The sequence below is a fragment of the Balaenoptera musculus genome, chromosome 2 (assembly GCF_009873245.2).
Source record: "Balaenoptera musculus isolate JJ_BM4_2016_0621 chromosome 2, mBalMus1.pri.v3, whole genome shotgun sequence".
In the NCBI taxonomy this organism is placed as follows: Eukaryota; Metazoa; Chordata; class Mammalia; order Artiodactyla; family Balaenopteridae; genus Balaenoptera; species Balaenoptera musculus.
The window spans coordinates 31,451,382-31,472,498 of record NC_045786.1 but is presented as its reverse complement, the minus strand read 5'-3'; the positions used below and the strand labels follow the sequence as shown (position 1 = coordinate 31,472,498).

The following is a 21,117-nucleotide window of genomic DNA, read 5'->3' as shown; positions in this document are numbered from 1 at the left end:
CGACAAACCCAGTGTCCCTCATCCCAATCCCCATCTGCATCTGGGGGTCCGGGCCCCCGGGAGGCATGTGCACAACAGTAACTGTCACGCAGCCGAGAGGAGGCTGAGGCGACAGGGCGGTGAGGCGGATGCAGGGGTGACGACTTGTAATCAAGCCACCGCCGCTCTGCAGGTCCATCCCTAACCTGTCAGGGTTTGCGGAGCATGAACTTCACTGGGTGGGGGGGGGGGGGGCAGTCATCAGGGAGCCCCGTTCCGGGAGTGTTGGCCCTAACAGGGCGAGAGACAACTGAACCAGGAGTACACCAGCCGATGGGGCATCTCCAGGAGAAGGTTCTGGCAGAGGCGTCTCGGTGAGTTGGCAGGTGGGTGCAGGAGGGCAGGGAGAGGGATGCTGACCGAAGAGCTGCAGAAGCAAAGCCCAGCATTCCCAGCAGGGCACCTCCGGGCAGCTGCCTGTGAGTGTTGCTGGCTCCACAGGGATGCGGTTCTGGGGCGGGACGGGATCTAGTCTACTTGGGGTCCAGCTGGACAAGACCACCGACCAGTCCAGGCACCACTGGCCTCCTCCAGGTTCCTTCACTTGTGCTATATGGACAAGTCCCCACGGTGATGGCATTGTAGCCAAGGGCTCACCAGCCTTTACTGGCACAGACCCCGCCATCCTCCCGCTCAAAAATAGCAACCCGGGAGGATATGGAGGTCCTCCTACTTCAGGACGTACAAGACCCCTTGGGGGGCTGGTTGAAGTGCAGATTCCTGGGCTGCCGGGCGCAGGACTCTGGTGCCAGGTCCCCCGGCCTGGGAGGGCACGGGCCATGCTGACTTCATGTGGGCGACTCTGACGCAGCTCTGGGCCACACGCTGAGTGCGGCCCAGGGCGCCCGCGAAGTCCTGTCGAGAACACACCCGTGTCTGCCCCGGGCGGCATCGGCTGGCGGACACCCACGTCCGCAGCGCTGTCACTGAGATGCAGCCACACCTCGCGTGGCGCTGGGTCCCACCAGACCGCTCAGCAGACACCGGCACGTCCCACAAGTGTGTTACCCAGGCTGGTCCTGGGGGCAGAGCCACCCCGGCTGACAGACAGATACAGACTGTGGGCCCTACCTGACCCTAGGACCTTCTCGTGCCCCAGAGCTGGTGTGCAGCCCACAGGCTAACATCGGGGCTGGCGGACCCTCCTGGAAGGCTGTCATCACCCCAAACCTTTCCTCCTCCCTCTCGCCTTCCTGGCCAGAGCAGCAAGCCTGGTGGGAGCACAGCAGGGGCCCCAGACTGTCCGCCCCCCTTATAGGCTCTGGACATCGAGACCACATTCCCCGCGTGGCCCTGAGGCAGGGCCCAGGGCTGGACTCCACTCCCAGGGGGCACTGAGGCTTGCAGTGTCTGGGCAGAGCCAGGCACGCCCTGGGGACACAGGGAGCTGGGTCAGCTGTACCTGCCACCCTGGATGCACACGAGGTGGGGTCGCTGGCGGAGCGGGCCACGCGCCTGGGACCTGGCCGCGCCCGCGTGCCCTTGGGGGGGCCCTCAGGGGATGTGCGGCGTGGGTGTGGGGCAGGCAGCGGGGCGCCTGTGGGGCCGTCGGAGGATGGGCGGCTCAGGCCCGGCGTGGCAGTGCCCTCGGGGGCCAGCAGGCTGGAGCTGTCGGCCGGCACTGCAAGGCAAAGGACACGGCGTTAGCACTGGTGCTGGGCAACTACCAAGCCGCCCCCACGAGGGACAGCGCCGCCCACGCGTCTGTCCGCCACCCAGGGTCCTCCCAGGGGGTGGGGGCAGCCCACCCTCCAAACTCCAAACCTGGACAAACCCTGTCATCTTGCGGGCGCGGAAATCCTGCCCAGGCTGATAGTGCCCTGTGTAGAAAGGATGGGGGAACCAGACGATCCCCCAAGAATCATTCCAGGAGGGGTACGGGTCTCCACGAGAGACTCCAAGTCAGAAACCAGCTGCATCTCCCATCCAGGGCATCCCCTGGGGGGTCTGAAGTACAGGAAGGTGGGGGTCACGTGCTCAATGGGCAGGGCCCATGCAGAGAGAGGTCGGGGCTGTGAGGGACCCCAGAGCACCTCAGCCAGGCGCCGGTGCCCACCCCACGCAGGGGGTGCAGCTTGGGCCCAGAGTGCAGCCCCTCGTCAGGCAGGTGGGGTAGCCCAGCCCTCTGAGAACAAACCCCCCTGCAACTGTGCCAAAATGCACATCCTCAGTCCAGCCCTGCCCGGCTCCGAGGGTGGGCCCGGCCATCAGGGTTTGAACAAGCCCAAGGGGATTCTGATGCCCCGAGTGTGAGAACCGCTGCTCTGGACCGGTCATGTCATGCTACTTATGCTGGGCTTTACCCCCTGCTTCTCCACAGGTGGCCCCTGGGGTGGAGGCTGGACCAGAATCTGTCTAAACAGGGTCTCCAGAGGACCTGTATGCACATCAGGGCTTGAGGAGCGCTGCCCCCTACCCTCTTCTCGCCCATCACCAGACCACCCCAGGGCCCCCCTCCCTAAGGCTCCTCACTGCCCCCCTCCCCCCACTGAAGTAGATGTTCAAGGCGAGTGGCCCGCCTGGGGAACATATGGTAAGAACCACAGCAGCCTGAACTCTTACAGTGGGGGAGGCTTTGAGATCTGTTCCTTCCTCCCCTTCCTGTGGGTCCTGGGGGGAACTTCTCTGCTCCCAGGGGCCCTGCGAGCCCCACATCTGTGCACGTGTCCCGTGCCCAGGGTCCACCCAGTCACCCCCAGCCCACAGCCGAGGAAACTCTGCTGAGAGAGGGCGGGGAGAAGGTGGCAGGCCACCGAGTGGGAGCTGGCGGAAAGCGGACCCATTCCGGAGCACACGTGTTCGGCGCCCCCCCATCCCCTACTGTCTGCCGCTGCCCTCCTGAGAGATGCTTTGAGACCATCAGTCCCATGAGTCCACCTGGAACAACAAAGATGAGCCAGACTTCACATATCACATGCAAAAAAAAAAAAAAAAAAAAAAAAATTCTTCAGGACCATTAATCCTTTTCTTCTTTAAGATACCCTAAGAGTAGAAGAAAATATGAGAGAATAAATCTACTGCCTTGAGGGGGAGAAAGACTTTGTAAACATGATAGAAACCATAAAGGAAAAGCTTGACAGATTTGACAACAACAACAGAAACATGGTAAACTTGTGTACGGCAAAGGCCTCATTAACAGGCTTCGAGAAGCAAAGCCTGAAGTGGGGAAGCAAACCTGCCATAAATAGAAAAAGAGTCACTCTTACACATTTTCTCTCTTCTCTATTTAACAAATATTTTTCTTATAAACCAAAAAAACAAAACAAAAAACAAAAAAACCCCACTGCAACAGAAATAAATGGACCCAAAACAGACCTACAAATTGATGATAAACATGTAAAAAGGTGCAGAAACTCAATCCTATGTGTGTGTCAAGTTCACCTACAAGGATGGTAAAGGTCCCCAGGAGTGACAATGTCTTAGGATGTCACAAACACTCTTGGTGGGAACATAAATTCGTAATAAAACCCTTCCAGGACACAGTGCAGTCAATACATCCAAGTCTAAAATACACATTCCCCTGGACTCAGCAATTTCCCTCACTGGAATTTATCCCAAGGAAGTAATTGGGCAAGTGCTCAAGACCAAATGTATAAATGTAGAAAAGAAAAAATACTTTCCTGTCTCCTTAGAAAACTTCAAACCTAGACATTGTCATTATTAGCACTCTCAAAATCTTTTCAAAAATTACCCAGATGGGCTTCCCTGGTGGTGCAGTGGTTGAGAGTCTGCCTGCCAATGCAGGGGACACGGGTTCGCGCCCTGGTCTGGGAGGATCCCACATGCCGCGGAGCAACTGGGCCCGTGAGCCACAGTTGCTGGGCCTGCGCGTCCGGAGCCTGTGCTCAGCGACAGGAGAGGCCGCGATGGTGAGAGGCCCGCGCACCGCGATGAAGAATGGACCCCACTTGCCGCAACTGGAGAAAGCCCTCGCACAGAAACGAAGACCCAACACAGCCATAAATAAATAAATAAATAAAATATTAAAAAAAAAAAAAAAAATTACCCAGAAAGTATATTAAAAGTCTTTTGAATAATATTCATTCCTTCAGATTCTTTTTGATCCCAATTCCCTCTCTCTCTCTTTTACAGCTTTAGTGAGGTATAATTGATATGCAAAACACCTGTGCCTATTTACTGTATATAATTTGATGATACTGGACATATGCACACACCCTTGATCCCAAGTTTCTTTTTTTTATAATTTAATTTTTTTTTTTTTGGCTGCATTGGGTCTTCACTGCTGTGTGTGGGCTTTCTCTAGTTACGGCGAGTGGGGGCTACTCTTCACTGCGGTGCGTGGGCTTCTCATTGGTGGCTTCTCTTGTTGCAGAGCACTGGCTCTAGGTGCATGGGCTTCAGTAGTTGTGGTGCGTGGGCTCAGTTGTTGTGGCTCGTGGGCTCTAGAGCACAGGCTCAGCAGTTGTGGAGCACGGGCTTAGTTGCTCCACGGCATGTGGGATCTTCCCGGACCAGGGCTCGAACCCGTGTCCCCTGCATTGGCAGGTGGATTCTTAACCACTGCACCACCAGGGAAGTCCCCCAAGTTTCTTAATGTCAGTGAAAATCCAGTGGTTGAGTTCCTCAAGGAAATGCAAAGAGTCATGAGTGACAAATGTGACCTAGCTCTGAATATATGTAATTAATAGAAACCTTATAAAATTAGGACAGCATTACAGGAAAAGGTCATGACCCAAGGCTGGTCACTCTCATTTCTGCACACCCTCCCCTCTGGGGTTGTGTCGTGTGCCTACATTTTTAAAGAAGTCATAATCATGGTGGACCTCCAGGGTTTCACCTAACGGATCGAAAACATTTTTCCTAGTAACATGTAGTGATATATTCAGCTTGTGTAACACATTTTCCTGAACTCTTATTAATGGACTTCATTGTCCCCCTCAGTTTTTACTGTTATGGAAAAGGCAACAACTTATCTGCATGCTTAGTTTTCCTTTTTCTGCATTACTCCCCGGGGGTGATTCTAGAAGTATGAGCACATCTAATGGCATAAATATTTTCATGGCTCTGCATCCCAAATGCTTTGCCAGAGCAGTGGGCTGACTTACAAGCCGCCAGTTAGGGCACCCATGTCCTCATCACAACTTTGTTATTTTAACAAATGGCAAAACGATTTTGTTTAAAAAAACAATAACAGAATCTCCGAAAAAACAAGAAAAATTCTAGAGCTAATAAGTGCACTCAGCAAGGCTGCAGGATTCAAGGGGAATACATGAGTGAATCCCCTCCGATTGATTCAGAGTCAGTCCCATGTACTGACGATGAACATGCAGAAACCAAAGGTGTAAACCCCGTGCCATCAACAGCTGCTCCAGAGAAAAATGAAACACGAAACACGCACACTAAGGAAAGCTGCCCAAGATCTGTATGCTGAAAATGATACCGTGAAACCGAAGCTCGAAAACCATGGAGACAGACTGTGTTCATGCCTCGGAAGACTCAGCTTCAGAAAGATGGCGATTCTCTAAAATATGGCACAAATGGACTTATCTATGAAACAGAAACAGACTCACAGACATAGAGAACAGGCTTGTGGTTGCCAAGGGGGAGGGGGAGGGGAGAGGGATGGACTGGGATTTTGGGATTAGCAGATACAAACTAGTACATATAGAATGGATAAACAACAAGGTCCTACTGTATAGCACAGGGAACTATATTCAATATCCTGTGATAAACCATAATGGAAAAGAATATGAAAAGAATATATATGTATAACTGAGTCACTTTGCTGTACAGCAGCAATCAACATGGCATTGTAAATCAACTCTACTTCAATAAAAAAAGAAAGATGGTGAGTCTATCCAAATAGCTGTACAGGTTTAATTCCTGTCAAGATCCCAGCAAGGGAAACTTCCCTGGCAGTCCAGTGGTTAAGACTCCATGTTTCCAATGCGGGGGCCATGGGTTCGATCCCTGGTCAGGGAACTAAGATCCCACCTGCCTCATGGCCAAAAAAAAGATAAAAAATAAATTTAAAAAATGAAACACAAATACATGGAGGCTAAACAGTGTGCTACTAAGTAACCAAGAGATCCCTGAAGAAATAAAAAAAATACATAGAAACAAATGACAACAAAAACACAATGACCCAAAACCTATGGGATGCAGCAAAAGCAATTCTAAGAGGGAATTTTATAGCAATTCAATCTCACCTCAAGAAACAAGAAAAATCTTAAATAAACAATCTAACACTACACCTAAAGCAACTAGAGAAAGAAGAACCCAGAAAAACCAAAGTCAGTAGAAAGAAAGAAATCATAAAGATCAGAGCAGAAATAAATGAAATAGAAACAAAGAAAACAATAGCAAAGATCAATAAAACTAAAAGCTGGTTCTTTGAGACGATAAACAAAATTGATAAACCCTTAGCCAGACTCATCAAGAAAAAGAGGGAGAGGACTCAAATCAATAAAATCAGAAATGAAAAAGGAGAAATCACAACTGACACTGCAGAAATACAAAGGATTATGAGACTACTACAAACAACTATATGCCAATAAAATGGAGAACCACAAAGAAATGGACAAATTCTTGGAAAGGTACAATTTTCCAAGACTGAACCAGGAAGAATTAGAAAATATAAACACACCTCTCACAAGTAATGAAATTGAAACTGTAATTAAAAATCTTCCAACAAACAAAAGCCCAGGACCAGATAGCTTCACAGGTGAATTCTATCAAGCATTTAGAGAAGAGCTAACACCCATCCTTCTCAAACTATTCCAAAAAATTGCAGAGGGAGGAACACTCCCAAATTTGTTCTACAAAGCCACCATCACCCTGATACCAAACCAGAAAAAGATAGCACAAAAAAAGAAAATTATAGACCAATATCACTGATGAACATAGATGCAAAAATCCTGAACAAAATACTAGCAAACAGAATCCAAAAACATATTAAAAGCATCATACACCACGATCAAGTGGGATTTATGCCAGGAATGCAGAGATTCTTCAATATAGGCAAATCAATCAATATGATACACAGTATTAACAAATTAAGGAATAAAAACCATATGATCATCTCAATAGATGCAGAAAAAGCTTTTGACAAAATTCAACACCCATTTATCTCCAGAAAATGGGCATAGAGGGAACCTACCTCAACATAATAAAGGCCATATATGACAAATCCACAGCAAACATCATACTCAATGGTGAAAAACTGAAAGCATTTCCACTAAGATCAGGAACAAGACAAGGATGTCCACTCTCGCTGCTCTTATTCAACATAGTTTTGGAAGTCCTAGCCATGGCAATCAGAGAAGAAAAAGAAATAAAAGGAATACAAATTGGAAAAGAAGAAGTAAAACTGTCACTGTTTGCAGATGAAATGATACTATACATAGAAAATCCTAAAGATGCCACCACAAAACTATTAGGACTAATCAATGAATTTGGTAAGGTTGCAAGATACAAAATTAATGCACAGAAATCTCTGGCATTCCTATACACTAACAACGAAAAATCAGAAAGAGAAATAAAGGAAACAATCCCATTTACCACTGCAACAAAAAGAATAAAATACCTAGGAATAAACCTACCTAAGGAGGTGAAAGACTTGTACTTAGAAAACTATAAAACACTGATGAAAGAAATCAAAGATGACATAAACAGATGGAGAAATATACCCTGTTCTTGGATTGGAAAAATCAATATTGTGAAAATGACTATACTACCCAAAGCAATGTACAGATTCAGTGCAATCACTATCAAACTACCAATGGCATTCTTCACAGAATTAGAACAAAAAACTTCACAATTTGTATGGAAACACAAAAGACCCTGAATAGCCAAAGCAATCTTGAGAAAGAAAAATTGAGCTGGAAGAATCAGCCTCCCCAACTTCAAACTACACTACAAACTACAGTAATCAAGACAGTATGGTACTGGCACAAAAACAGAAATATAGATCAATGGTACAGGAGAGAAAGCCCAGAGATAAACCCACGCACATATGGTCACCTAATTTACAACAAAGGGGGCAAGAACATACAATGGAGAAAAGACAGCCTCTTCAATAAGTGGTGCTGGGAAAACTGGACAGCTACATGTAAAAGAATGAAATTAGAACATTCTCTAACACCATACACAAAAATAAACTCAAAATGGATTAAAGACCTAAATGTAAAATCAGATACTATAAACCTCCTAGAGGAAAACATAGGCAGAACACTCTTTGACATAAACTGCAGCAAGACCTTTTTTGACCCACCTCCTAGAGTAATGAAAATAAAAACAAAAATAAATAAATAGGATGTAATTAAACTTAAAAGCTTTTGCACAGCAAAGGAAACCATAAACAAGACGAAAAGACAACCCTCAGAATGGGAGAAAATATTTGCAAATGAAACAACGGACAAAGGATTAATCTCCAAAATATACAAACAGCTCATGGAGCTCAATATCAAAAAAACAAACAACCCAATTAAAAAATGGGCAGAAGACCTAAATAGACATTTCTCCAAAGAAGACATACAGGTGGCCAAGAGGCACATGAAAAGATGCTCAACATTACTAATTACTAGAGAAATGCAAATCAAAACTACAATGAGGTATCACCTCACACTGGTCAGAATGTCCATTATCAAAAAATCTACAAACAACAAATGCTGGAGAGGGTGTGGTGAAAAGGGAACCCTCCTGCACTGTTGGTGGGAATGTAAATTGATACAGCCACTATGGAGAACAGTATGGAGATTCCTTAAAAAACTAAAAATGGAACTACCATATGATCCAGCAATTCCACTAATGGGCATATACCCTGAGGAAACCATAATTCAAAAAGAGTCATGTACCACAATGTTCATTGCAGCACTATTTACAATAGCCAGGACACGGAAGCAACCTAAGTGTCCATCGAGAGATGAATGGATAAAGAAGATGTGACACATATGTACAATGGAATATTACTCAGCCATAAAAATAAACAAAATTGTGTTATTTGTAGTGAGGTGGATGGACCTGGAGTCTGTGATACAGAGTGAAGTAAGTCAGAAAGAGGAAAACAAATACTGTATGCTAACACATATGTATGGAATCTAAAAGAAATGGTACTGATGAACCTAGAGGCAGGGCAGGAATAAAGACGCAGACATAGAGGATGGACTTGGGGTCACAGAGCGGGGATGGGGAAGCTGGGACAAAGTGAGAGAAGCATCAACATATATACACTACCAAATGTAAAATACATAGCAAGTGGGAAGCAGCCGCATAGCACAGGGAGATCAGCTTGGTGCTTTGCGATGACCTAGAGGGGTGGCATAGGGAGGATGGGAGGAAGGCTCAAGAGGGAGGGGCTATGGGGACACGTGTATGCATATGGCTGATTCACTTTGTTGTACAACAGAAACTAACACAGCATTGTGAAGCAATTATACTCCAATAAAGATGTATTTAAAAAATTGAAAAAAATGATCGATCTTAAAAAAAAAAAATGTTTCCAGCAAGGTATTTTGTAGATACAGGTGAGCTGATTCAAAAATGGATATGGAAAGGCACAGGCCCTACAGTAGCTGCAATCTTGACAAAGAAGAATGAAGCGGGAGGCATCCCTTGCCTGATATTGAGGCTTAGTACAGAGCGACAGCCACAAAGACAGGGTGGAATTGGCAGAGGGGCTGACACACAGATCAATGGGACAGAACAGAACAGGGACCCAGAAGCAGACCCATGCAACTATGCTTGACTGATTTTTGACAAAGGTACAAAAGCAAGAAACAGCCTGGAACAAGTGGACGTATACCGGCAAAGAAAATGACCTTGACCTCAACCTCACCCCACACAGAAATTCCCTGTTACTACCTGCTTGGCCTGCAAGCCCCCTGCCAGAGCTTCTTGTATGTTCCTGCCTACCCTCAGGGCTGGGCCCTCTGAGTCTCTCGGTGGAGCCAGCTAACTGCCCGGGGTCGTGAGGCAGTGAGGAGGGCCCAGCCCTGCGGAACGCCTCCCGAGGGGCATCCCAGACTCTGTCCATCTCCACCTGCCCCGAGGCCACAGACAGAAACGGGCCCTGGAGCCGCCATGCTGCCTGGCCTTTCTAACCATGCTTTCCTGGAGAACTGGTGGTTTGTGGGAATCACGTGGCTGGAATGGGGGGGCCCGGCTGCAGGCCCCCCTCCCCCACCAAGCTGTAGAAGGCACTGCACCCTGGAGTAGCCTCTGGAAAGGTGGTCACTGGATGCCACCTCTTAGACAAGCTCCCGATGGCTCCTTGGAGTCACCGAGGGAAGGGCAAGGTCACTTCCACATTCAACTGTAGCGACCCGGGGCTCCTGCAGCTCAGAGGTGGCCTCATGAAGGATGGGCCCACCTTATTTCTCTTAGATGTTACTTAAAGTGGGGATGGTGGCAGCACAGAGGGCCACCACAGTCACGGTCCTTTCTCCCCAGGGATGCCCTCCAACCCACCCATCTGTTCCCCCTGCTGCCAAGATCGTCTGCTTGCCTATCGCCTCGGACCACCTTCCCTACCCCGAGGTTTGTCCTGTGGCTCCCACCCCATATTTGGGATCTGACTTCTCACACTTTTCCTGCCACGCCCTCCAGGACACAACCTCAGGCCCCTGCCCTCCAGCCTCCCCCTCTGCAGCCAGTGGGCAGGGAGTCCCCAGCTCTGGATCCTCCCTGGCCCAGCCCAGCCTCCTCCTTAGGGGGGACTGAGCGGACGTTAGCCTGGTACGATTTTGCTCTGGAAAGGGTCCATCGCAGACTGCGTCGCACTCTTCTTCAAATCCATACTCCTCGAGTGAGAGGGAAAGGGCGCTGGGGGAGGTGGACAAAGCCTCCAGGGAAAGCATGAGGCCTCCCAGCTCTGACCACTGGGGGCAGGGAAGGAGGACATGTGGAACCTTCCATGTACTTAGCAGGAGAGGCTGCAGCAAATTCCCCCCCTTAAAGAGGAAGAGATGGAGGAGGGAGGAGCAGGTGGAGAAGAGAAGGAAAAGGGAGGAGACACAGCCTGGAAAACTACCAACTTAGTGTTTCAAAGACTGAAAAGGGTACGATTACCTTGTGTGCTGAAGCCCGTGGTGGCGTCTGGGTCCCCGGAGCCGGGCTCGGTCACTTGCGGGTCCCCACTTGGAATCTACGGGAAGGAAGAGGAGGCCACGCGTGGGTACTCTGCTGTCTGTGGGGCACATCACAGCAGCCTCCAGAAAGGCAGGCTGACCCTAGAGCTTGTCTTCTAGAGACAGGTGCTCAGGTTGCAATCTTCTCCCCTAAATGTGTGGGGCGGGGGGTGGGGGGGTGAAGACGCCATTGCCAAGGCCAAAGCCCCTTCCTCCAACATTCCGCAATCAGAACCACGTGCCCCCCAAGAGCCCACCCTGAGCCCACTCACCTTCCACTTACAGGCACCATTTGGGGCTGGCGGAGGCCACACAGGGTCCCCCCTGTCACCAGAGGAGGTGGGACAGCCCCTGCCCTCACTTCCCACCCCCTCCTCTCTTCCCTGAAGAGTAAGTCCACGACACCAACACTCATGGGACCCCAATGCTTTGGGCCGGCAGTTTGGACACAAGTGGGCATTGAACGAGCTCTGGACGCCCCAGAGCTGCACGTGCCCTGCCCTCCCTTCTGCCTTCCGCACGTGGGATCAAGAGGCTGCTCCCAAGGCCGCCCTCCCTGCCTAAGCTCTGCTGGGGGCCCAGCCGCACACGGGGCCTACGCCGGGTTGAATGCGGGGCCCTGAGCCCAGTGAGACGCCATCCCTTCCTGGTGGAGGGTGGCCGTGAAGCTCGAATTGGGCTGGACCATCACCACACTTTTGCAGCTTTCTTCTTGAATGAGAAGAAAGGCCTTGGTAATGTGAGGGGAAAGACCAGCCTCCTCTGCTGGGCAGGCATGGGGCACGTCTGCTCCCTGCTTGCCGGGCTCAGATCTGCCCCTCGCGAGCGCATCTGTCCCGTTGCTGCTTTAGGGCACAGCGGCCACTCCCAGGCCGTGCGCCTGAAGGCGATGAACCCTGTATGCATGTGCCCCTGTGCCATCTCAAAAAACGATTTCTGGACCCTTGTGGTATTTCAGAACTGCTTGCCAATAATGAGCTGGGGGAGGCCAGGAAGGTGAGGCGGGGCCCTGCGGCCTGGTCTGGTTCCAGCTCAGTAATTATATTTCTGCCTCCCTGGGCTCCTGCCCCTTCAATCGGGGAGCTGATGGCACCCACCTCTCCTCTGTCAAGCGGGCTGGCGTTGCAGCAGGTGCCGGGCTGCTGGCTGCCCCCAACCAGAGACCCAGAGAGCTGCTCAAATGGTCCCTTGGATCCCACGTGTATGTAATACCGTTCTGCACTCAACGCTCCCTCTCTGCCAGGGAGGGGATAGGATGGGAGAATTCACACCACCCCACACCAATAACCTGTGTGGGAAATCTCTGTCAAGAATCTCCTGCCAAATCACAAAAAAGGAACAATGCCCCGGAGGTTCATTTCCTTTCATACCTCTCTTCCTGTATCTAACCCTCAATTGGACTCTTTTTTTCTTTTTTGTAGGGGTGGATGGCAACTTCAGGCCTGAAAAGAAAGCTTCTGGTAATAAAGAAATATACATAAAACAAGAGAAATAAAACACATAGTGAGACTAGGTCAGGAGGAAATTGGATTCGTGTCATATTTTGCAGAAGCATCGCCAGCTTCCCTCTGGCTCCAGGTCAAATTTGGTTTCAAGAGGAGACAGCTCCTGGGAGTGGGGAATTCACCACCTCTGGCGAGCAGGGTGTCAAGGGCTGAATTTGAATGTGGCCTCCCCTGATGTCCAAGGCCACCTTGCCGCAGCAAGCTCACTTCACAGGGCATTGTTGATGAAACACAAAGGCAGTGGAAGAGATATATTTGCGGCATAGAACTGAAGTTGAAATCTGAGTTTAGCAATAAAGGTTCATAACACAGCTCCCGCAGGGCTGTGAAAGGAGAAGCCTCATGTATAACGCAACGTGGACGCTCCAACGCCTGCGTTTATTTATTCCCAGACGCACTATTTTGACCACTTATCGTAATTGAAAACTCAATCGGCATTTAGGCAAATAAGCCAAGTTCCCCTCATCTCCCTTTCTCCTAGGAACTTGGGGGCTAAGACGTCCTATGTGGAAATTCTGCCCTATTTCTGTAATGAGTTTCCTACTCCTGGGTGAGGTCAGCCGGCTATGTCCCAGGTTTACAAAAAGCTGTTCTTGGGGGCAGTTATCAGCCATCACGGAAAAGGTGTATTAAGGTTTTTGGATCGTGCCCCAAGGCAATCTTCGAAGCTACTTCGCTTACAGACTTTCAAATGTAAAGGTCATTTCATTCGAAAATATAAATAATAACTTCGAGGACTTGGGGTTGGACACACCTCTGTCACGTCCATTGCCTTTCTCACCACTTCTCGTCCCACCTGCCATATTGCCACCAAAATTCCTAAAGCACTGCTGGGCCACGTCGACCCCAAACGCCCAACTGTTCAAAGGCAGCTCTATAGTGTGGCATCCCAGGTCATGGAACCTGCACCCAAATGATTTCTGTGAACCCCCTTCCAGCCCCTCAAGCCTCCCTGGTTCACACTCCCGGTCCCACGCAAGGTGGCCCAGCTGGTCCTTCCTCTGAAGCCCCAGAGAAGCCCATTCGTCCCTGTCCTGTGACCACAAGGAAGGGAATCCCGTTGGTCTCCCGATCCTATAGCCCGTGGGCTAGCGCACAGTCTCACGGGGGCCCCCCAGAACACATGCTGTCATTCACACAGGGGCATCAACTAGGCAAATTCTCAGCCACTTCCCTGCTGTAGAAAGAAACTCCCTCCCTCCAATCTTGCCCCAAAGCCACAATCTCAGGCCACGGGAAAGAGAACACATCGCAACCCAAGTCAGAACGGAAGCTGAATGTGGCTGAAACATGCGGGTCAAAACGAACGTGCTGGCTCAAGGGGGGGCTTTTCTTCCCAAATGAAAAATCTGTCCAGATGAGCGATCTCTGCCACACACAGACCTGCACAGCGTCTGCCTGCTTTCCTAGGGGGCGGGCGTCTCTCTCTCTTTATCTAAACAGGCCATTCATATGCGTTTGTCCTTACAAGGGGGTAATGAACCTCCTCCTGGCCCAGGTAGCGGGGGTCCCGCTGTAAGTTGGCTGCTCCTGGCTGTCCCGTCGGGGGACTGGGGAGGGGGGAGCTGGCAGGTGCAGCCTCCCTTCCGTGGGCGGGATGGGATCCTGGACTCCCAGACTCCCTGGGGGGTGTCTGTGGAATTGAAAAGTGCTGCCAGCCCACGGGGTCAGAGAGAATCAGCCGGTGAGGTGCAGCTGCCTCCTTGGTGTTGATGGCGGCGGAGGCGGGGGCGGGGGGTGCCTGTGGCGGCCCATTTATCACAGATGCTGCCGGCCAGGCGGGCAGCCCAGGGAAGGGCGTGGGCCACGTCCTCCCGGGGATAACATTCATGCAGGGGCTTGTAAGCGGGCGGTTTCTGAGCCAACGCAAGCTAATGTGAGACAGGCCTTTGCCCATCAAAAGTTCCTCCCCAAAATCTTTTGAAAGAAATCTCCATTTAGAGAATTCCCCATTCTTTTGGAAAATGAGGTCACGTGGGTCTTAGAACCAGTATTATCATCCCCTGATATAGTCTATTCTTCAGAAAAAAAGAGCAAAATAGTGATAAACACTAGGTGCAAGTGTCGGGGGTGCATCAAATGTCACACCCAAACCAGAGGCTGCTTCCCAGCACGTCGGGTCCTTGGAGGCCCGGCGAGGCCGGGAGCATCGCGGGGGTTCTCGCCGGCTCCAGCTCCACCACTCTCCACGTGGTGGTGCACACAGACCCGTGAATCACGCACGGTTCCTCTCTCCTGGACATAGAGTAACAGCTCACAGGGACGAAGGGGAGGCAGCCTGGAGCCTGCAGCTCTGTGACGGCAAAAGGCAGGGTCGCCGTGCAGAGGGGGAGGCGGCAGGGCTCCTCCCACCCCCAAGGTGGCCAAGGAGAGTCACACAGCCTTGTGGCCTTCCTGGGGTTTCCAGGCCCCTGGTCATCCTGCTCGGTGCCCCTGCTGGTTACAGGCCGAGCTGCCCGTCTGCACCTGGTTCAGCCCCCTCCTGCCTTCCAGGGACCTCCCTCCCCTGGCCCTGGGGAGCCAGCTCCACCCTCCGGCCCTGGCATAACCCCTTGGTAACCCCTCCCACTCTATTCCCACCCACCCCTGCTAACTACCTCTATCCAGCCTCTTCATCGAGCATCTTGCCAGAGCGATTTACTCCAGGCCCCAAAGGTGTCCTTGGAGCAGCCGCAGTGGGGACTTTGGTAGCCACGCAGATTCTCAGCAGCCCCCTGACCCGGGACTCCGGAGCCCTGGAGGTGCGCCCGGCCATCTGCATTTGATTGACAAGCCCTCCAGGGAGTCGGGATGCCCACTGGAGGCTAGAAACAGTGGTCCACACCCTTGCTTCCCCTCCTCACATCCCATCCTCTCCGCTCCCTGACGCCATCTGATCCTACCATGCCCCGCCCCACCCATCCCCAGCAGCTGCTCCTGCCAAAGTCACTGGCAGCCTCTCAAAAGGTGAGCCAGGTGGACGGGGCTCCGTCCTTCACAGCCTCCGGGCAGCACTTGGCCCATGCCTTCCTCCTTGACCACTGGTTTCTGAGTCCAGGCTTTCTGGGACCCCACCCCATGCCCTCTCCTAGGGCCTCCACCTGCCCCGGTCTCCAGGGCTTCCATGACCATCTTTGCAGCGAACCCTGATCTCTCTAAGGCCCCGACCTCAGATCCTAGCAGCCGTGGACACTTGCTTGGATGTTCTGATGACCCTGGCACCCAGTGGGGCCCAGCGGGTGGGTCGGCCCCCCACCTCATGCTCACCCCTCCCGCAGAGCCTCTGCAGGAGCTGCTCCCTCCCCAGCAGCACCCCTGCCTCTCCTCCCTGACCTGCGTCCTGCCGCCCACTGGGCCGAGGCCTCATCTCCCAGGGTCCCTGGACCCACGCAGGGACCAGCATCCCTGCCCAGGGCCCTGCAGCACACGGGGCTCCACTCAGGGCTCTGACTGTTACCACAAGAAGCGGTTTCCAATATTGATTTGAACTGTTTTTATCATGAAGAGAAAAATAAACCCACTCCAGGAAGGCAGAATGCTCTGCTCCGCTTTAAAGGGAAAAATTCCAGAGAATTTCAGTTCTTATAAGTCTAGAGATGAGAGTCACGGTCACACCGCTGCCTCCTTCCTCACAGCCCCATGCCTCTGTTTCCCCCGTGGACAGAAAAACAGCCAGGAGTCCCAGCCGAGTCCCTCTGCCGTGGGGGCCTGGCGAGCCTCAGGACCTCTCGGTGGGAGCAGGCCTGGAGGGAGGCCCCGGGGTGTCAGGAGCCTCTGCCTGGGCCAGGGTGGGCTGGGTGGCTGGCCAGGGCTGGGGGGTGCTGAGCAGTTGTGCCCCAGGACCCCGAGGAGAGCCTGTCACACAGATGCCCTGCACCGCGCCGAGCCTCGTCCCTTCCCGTCACACGGCCACTGGCCTGCAGGACTTGATCGCCTTGTGGACGGCACTGTCTCCGGTCGCATCCCCTGGATGCTGAGCCCAGCACAGGGGTCCCCAGGGTCGATCCTCAGGGGGTGGCGGGAATGGATGGGCCCTGCCGCCCGGCCAGCTCACCACGGGCGCCGTCTCACAGGGCGACAGTGCGAGGTCGGGGCCTGCACCACCTCTGGGCGGGGGGCTCCAGGCGGGGACACGTGTCAGGGCAGCTCCGTGGCTGCTGAGACATCACAGCATGCCCCCGACGCTCCGGGTCTGTCTGCGTCTCCTCTGACTGATGCGCGGGGCCCAGGAGTGGCTGCAGCCCTGTCCCGGTGCCCCTGCTCCCTTGACGGCTGTGGCTGCCCACCACGCCCCAATCCCTGTGGTGCCCTGGGGGACACCCGCATGGCCCCACCACTCCGTCTGCACTTGGGCACCATATGGCCTTTCCCGGTGCTCACGTCTCTCTGCCCTGGCTGGTGCCCCTCGATATTCAGCAATGACAACGATGATGATGAGAATGAGGATAATAATACCAAGAAAGGGCACGTGGCTTTTGCTGAGTCAGACCCTGTCATGTGCCCAGTCCTGTCCATTACAAACATCCTGTTCCATCCGATGTGCTTGGTACTATTATGACCCCATTTCACAGATAAGGAAACTGAGGCCGCACATCCCCCGTGCTGGGATCAGGCACCTCCCTGGCTGTAGTTGCCAGGCCTCTGACAAGACCAGGAATCCAGACGAGCTCTCTCAGGTGTCCGGATGACTTTGACAGTGGCCTGTAGCTGAAACAGCCCAGAGACCCCTGCATACTCAGACCATGGCCCAACCCCACCCCGGGGGGCCTCTGCCCATGGATCAGAGCCTGGGCCAGCTCTTTCTGCACTGTGTCCCCAGCACATCTGAGGGGAGGCAAGGAAAATCAGCACAGACATGGGGTTGGAATCCCCGCCTGGCTGCCATCTCTGCAGGATCTGCTCTCTGCGCCTCCTGCCTCTTCTCCCCCACGACCGGGCTAAGACGACCAGCGTCCCACAGGTTTGCTGAAAGGCTGAGGGAGATGCCAGCGCAGGCAGCAGGACCGGGAATGGGGAACTGGCGTGTCGGGGTCGGGCCTCACCTGGCTGGTGGGGGTCGGGCCCACCACGGCCTCGTAGGGCGGCGGGAGCTCGGCGGGGTAGAGCAGGCCGGGGCTGTTGATGGTGACGCGGTACAAAGTGCCGAATGGGGAGGAAGCAAAGTCCAGGTGGAGGCCCCTGGAAAGGCAGAACCGCGGAACATCACTCCTTGGGTAAGGAGCCCGGACCCTTCCCGTCTCCCTCAAAGCGATCAGACCGCTTCCCCGCCTGGAATTCTCGTGTTCGTGAAATAAAAGCCTCATTCGCTAGGCAGTCCTCACTTTTGTTTTTTGCTGGAAAGATACTGACACTTTCAATGAACTCTATGGCCTTTTCCATGACAACTAAAACCATCATACAGCTGATTCAATCTTTAATTAAATGTGACATGTTCTATTAAATGACCATAAACCGACAGCAGTATTGTGTTTCGTGAAGATTGGAACAGGGCTGCTCCTGCCTGGCTGGGTTTCTTCTCTGAGGCCCTACAGTGAGGCCAGCGGAAACGCACGGGGCGCTGAGCCCTCCCACCTCCCCGGGCTCTGCTGTCTGATCCAACAGGCCTTCGTTCGCCTCCCCCTCTGCTCACCTTCCCGGACAAGGAGCACCTCCCACATCACCCCCCAACGACGGCCTCCCATCCTTGGGCGCCAGCATAGCTCAGGGAGGTGTCCCCAGGGAAGACCCACCTGTGGGCCTCGGTGGTGGGCGTGCAGGTGTACTCCGGGGGGTAATAGGGCGGAGGGGGCAGCGGGGGCACAAACTCATCAAAATCCAGGGTCTGGTGGAGGACAGTGCCATGTGGGGTCATGCAGGCCGGGCTGGCGGAAGGCGCCCTTTGTGGAAGGAACTGCAAAACAGAGAGGTTCCGAGTGATCAGGCCGGCTGCTGTGGCTCGAACGTTGTGACATACGTCTTCGTTATGTCTAACGAAGGTAACTGTGCAGAAGCTTTAATGATGCGCGTGGAACTCAGGTACTTTAACCTGTCAAACCATGATGGCTAAACACACATTTAAAACGGCAGCTCCGGGAGGATCACACCCTCTGCTCCGGAGCCTTATCACGCTCGGTTCCCACGCTGCTACGCAGATGCCTGTCTTCTGAGGCAAAGCGCAGTCCGGGAAGTTAGGTTCTGTCCCTGCCACTAAACCGGTCTCCTCTGATGAAGAGCTTGTGGTCAGAGAGGTGCCTGCCGCCCAGGGCTGAAGACAGCACTTCCTGGAGTGAGTTCCTGAGAAAACAACAGACTCTCAGGATGTCCCTCCCACGCCCTCCCCAACCCCTACACTGAAATAAACTTGGGCAAAGCCACTTTGGTACTCCCTCCTTGGGGCCCTGTCATGTGCATTATGAGTGTGTTCAAGGCCCTGAGAAGGCCTGCACCAAAAAATCCGTTAAATTGTCTAGCCCGTTCATGGAACATTCCTCAAATATTTTGTGATGGGCCCCTTTGGACACATAGTATCCATCAATATTTGGCAGTTCTAGGGAATTCACACACTTTGGAAAACACTGCTCTGAGGGAAAAGAATCCTTCATGAGCTCTAGAACATTCTGGGGGCAACCTCAAAACTGAGAGGCTGCTTGAGCAATGTGAGGTCAAATCACTTAAAATGAAGCTGTCTCTGCCTCATTTTCCATTTCTGTTCTTGGGAGGCACCACCCAATACCTGCTGTTCCTTCCATGGGCCACTGCTCCCCAGAGATGACCTGTGGCATGGAGGTACCCGAGGCACGGCTCCAGGTCCAGGGGACATCTCCCCGAGAGTGCCTCCAGCTGTGGGCAGACCCCAGGCTACTGAACACTATGCTCTGGGACCTCCCACTGCATGGGGGGAGGCAAGGGGTGGGTGAGACCAGGACCCAGAGTCAACTGTCCATGGCCAAGCAAGGACAGTTCCATGAGGAAACAGTGAACTCTCCAAGCTCTGCAGGAACCTGCAGAGATCCACAAAGGGTTAATGTAGACGATGACATTTGAATGGGCCTGAAAGATGAGGAGGATTTCAATGAGTGGGCTCACAGGAGGGGCTCCGAGCTCAAGAAGAACAGGTGAGCTAGTGGAAGATGTGTTTACGGAGAGCAAATTTCGGTAAGGCTCTAGAAGTTACTTCCTAATTCTGGGGGCACTGGGGAGCCAGCGAGGGTGCTGGAGCTGGGCAGCAGCTCTACTGAAGCTGTGTGGTAGGAAGTGCCTCCTGGCAGCAGCGGGTGGGGTGGTCTGGAGCTGAGGGAGGCCGGGGGGTGGTGGAACATTTCTGGACAAGTACGGGTGAGGTCGTGATTCTGAATACAGTCCAGTGCTATGAAATCAGCATGCTCTAGACTAATGCAGAAAGACCTGGGGGTGGGTGGGGGCGTGCCTAAATGTGTGACACATCAGACTGCACATGTCTAAACGTGTGACACCTGCCTTCTTCACACACAGAGCACGGTCCTTGCCCCTCCAGCTGGTGTGACCCACGGTTTGTATGTTTAGTGGTCTGAGATAGAGGTGCATCCATGGCCAAGGGCAGGGTGGATGTGTCTGCCAGCCTTGACTTTGGAAAGCTGCTCGCCCTGCGGCTACTGCAAGAAGCTGAGCAGCCGGCATGAAGCCAAAGGTCCTGGAGGTCTCATGGGGGAAGATTTTGAATTAGCCTTATCAGAAATTAGAAAAATCAATAACACACTCAAGCGTGAAATGCAAAAGCCAAAGCGCTTTTCTGTGGAAGATCCAATCCCACCAGGAATGAGAGAGGTGAGGAGGTCCAGGCAATCCTATTAGCAGGTTTAAATGAGTCAATGCAGCCACACGAAGGAGGCTTTTTAAAGGCTAAACGACCATCTCCGTTTCTGCCCTAAACTCCAGATGGCCTTTCCAGGGGGGGCATTGGCCTATCTTCGTGGAAGCACGTCAGACTCAGCGGCATTTACCCCGGCTCCTTGGCTTCCACAGCCGGAGGCCCGCGAGTCACACCGACATCTCCCTTGACACCCCTCAATATCTGTCTGATGAGGCAGTGTCTGTATGGGAGCCCAGGATCACCAGCTCTGGACTCTGCTCTGAGACAGGGGTGTTGAAGGTCTGCACCCCACGGTCCCAGGCTCCCTTGCAGCTGGCGTCCTGTTAGGTTCTGCCAACGGGGACGCGAGAGGGAGCCTGGTGCAGAGGCGGCAGGGCAGGGGGTTCCTGTCACTGCTCCTGCCCCTCCTCCCCTATGCCCTCCAGCTCTAAGGGGGGCAGAGCTTCTGCTGTTGTCTCTGTGTAACCTCCAGGCCCTCCTTGCTCCTCTGCCTTCCAACCCTGGCCAACCAGCTCCCCGTATGAGCTATGTCGAGCTCCTTTTCTCTCCTGGGCCCCAGCCATGGGGTCCATCATGGGGGCTGGCGCCGAGGGCCCAGCAGGTGCTCTATAAGCATCCACTCCACAGGTGAACACACACCCCCTCACTGCCACCTCCCGGCAGCCCCCAGGTTACCTCC

The 21,117-nt window shown here is 52.8% G+C and overlaps 1 protein-coding gene across 7 annotated transcripts in view; it reads right to left on the bottom strand.

Moving 5' to 3' along the window:
* FAM189A1 (family with sequence similarity 189 member A1) overlaps positions 1–21,117 on the bottom strand; it is a 401,999-nt gene that overhangs the window by 4,848 nt on the left and 376,034 nt on the right. For 5 of the 7 annotated variants that reach the window (XM_036843433.1, XM_036843436.1, XM_036843435.1 and 2 more), the window contains 4 exons: positions 18,340–18,500; positions 17,653–17,788; positions 11,068–11,143; positions 1,442–1,660 (listed from right to left, as the gene is read on the bottom strand). In XM_036843433.1, coding sequence (XP_036699328.1) covers positions 1,442–1,660; positions 11,068–11,143; positions 17,653–17,788; positions 18,340–18,500 — 592 coding nt within the window. Of the gene's footprint in view, positions 1–724; positions 895–1,441; positions 1,661–11,067; positions 11,144–17,652; positions 17,789–18,339; positions 18,501–21,117 lie in introns of all 7 variants that reach the window. The other 2 variants (XM_036843434.1, XM_036843437.1) reach the window with 2 other exon arrangements.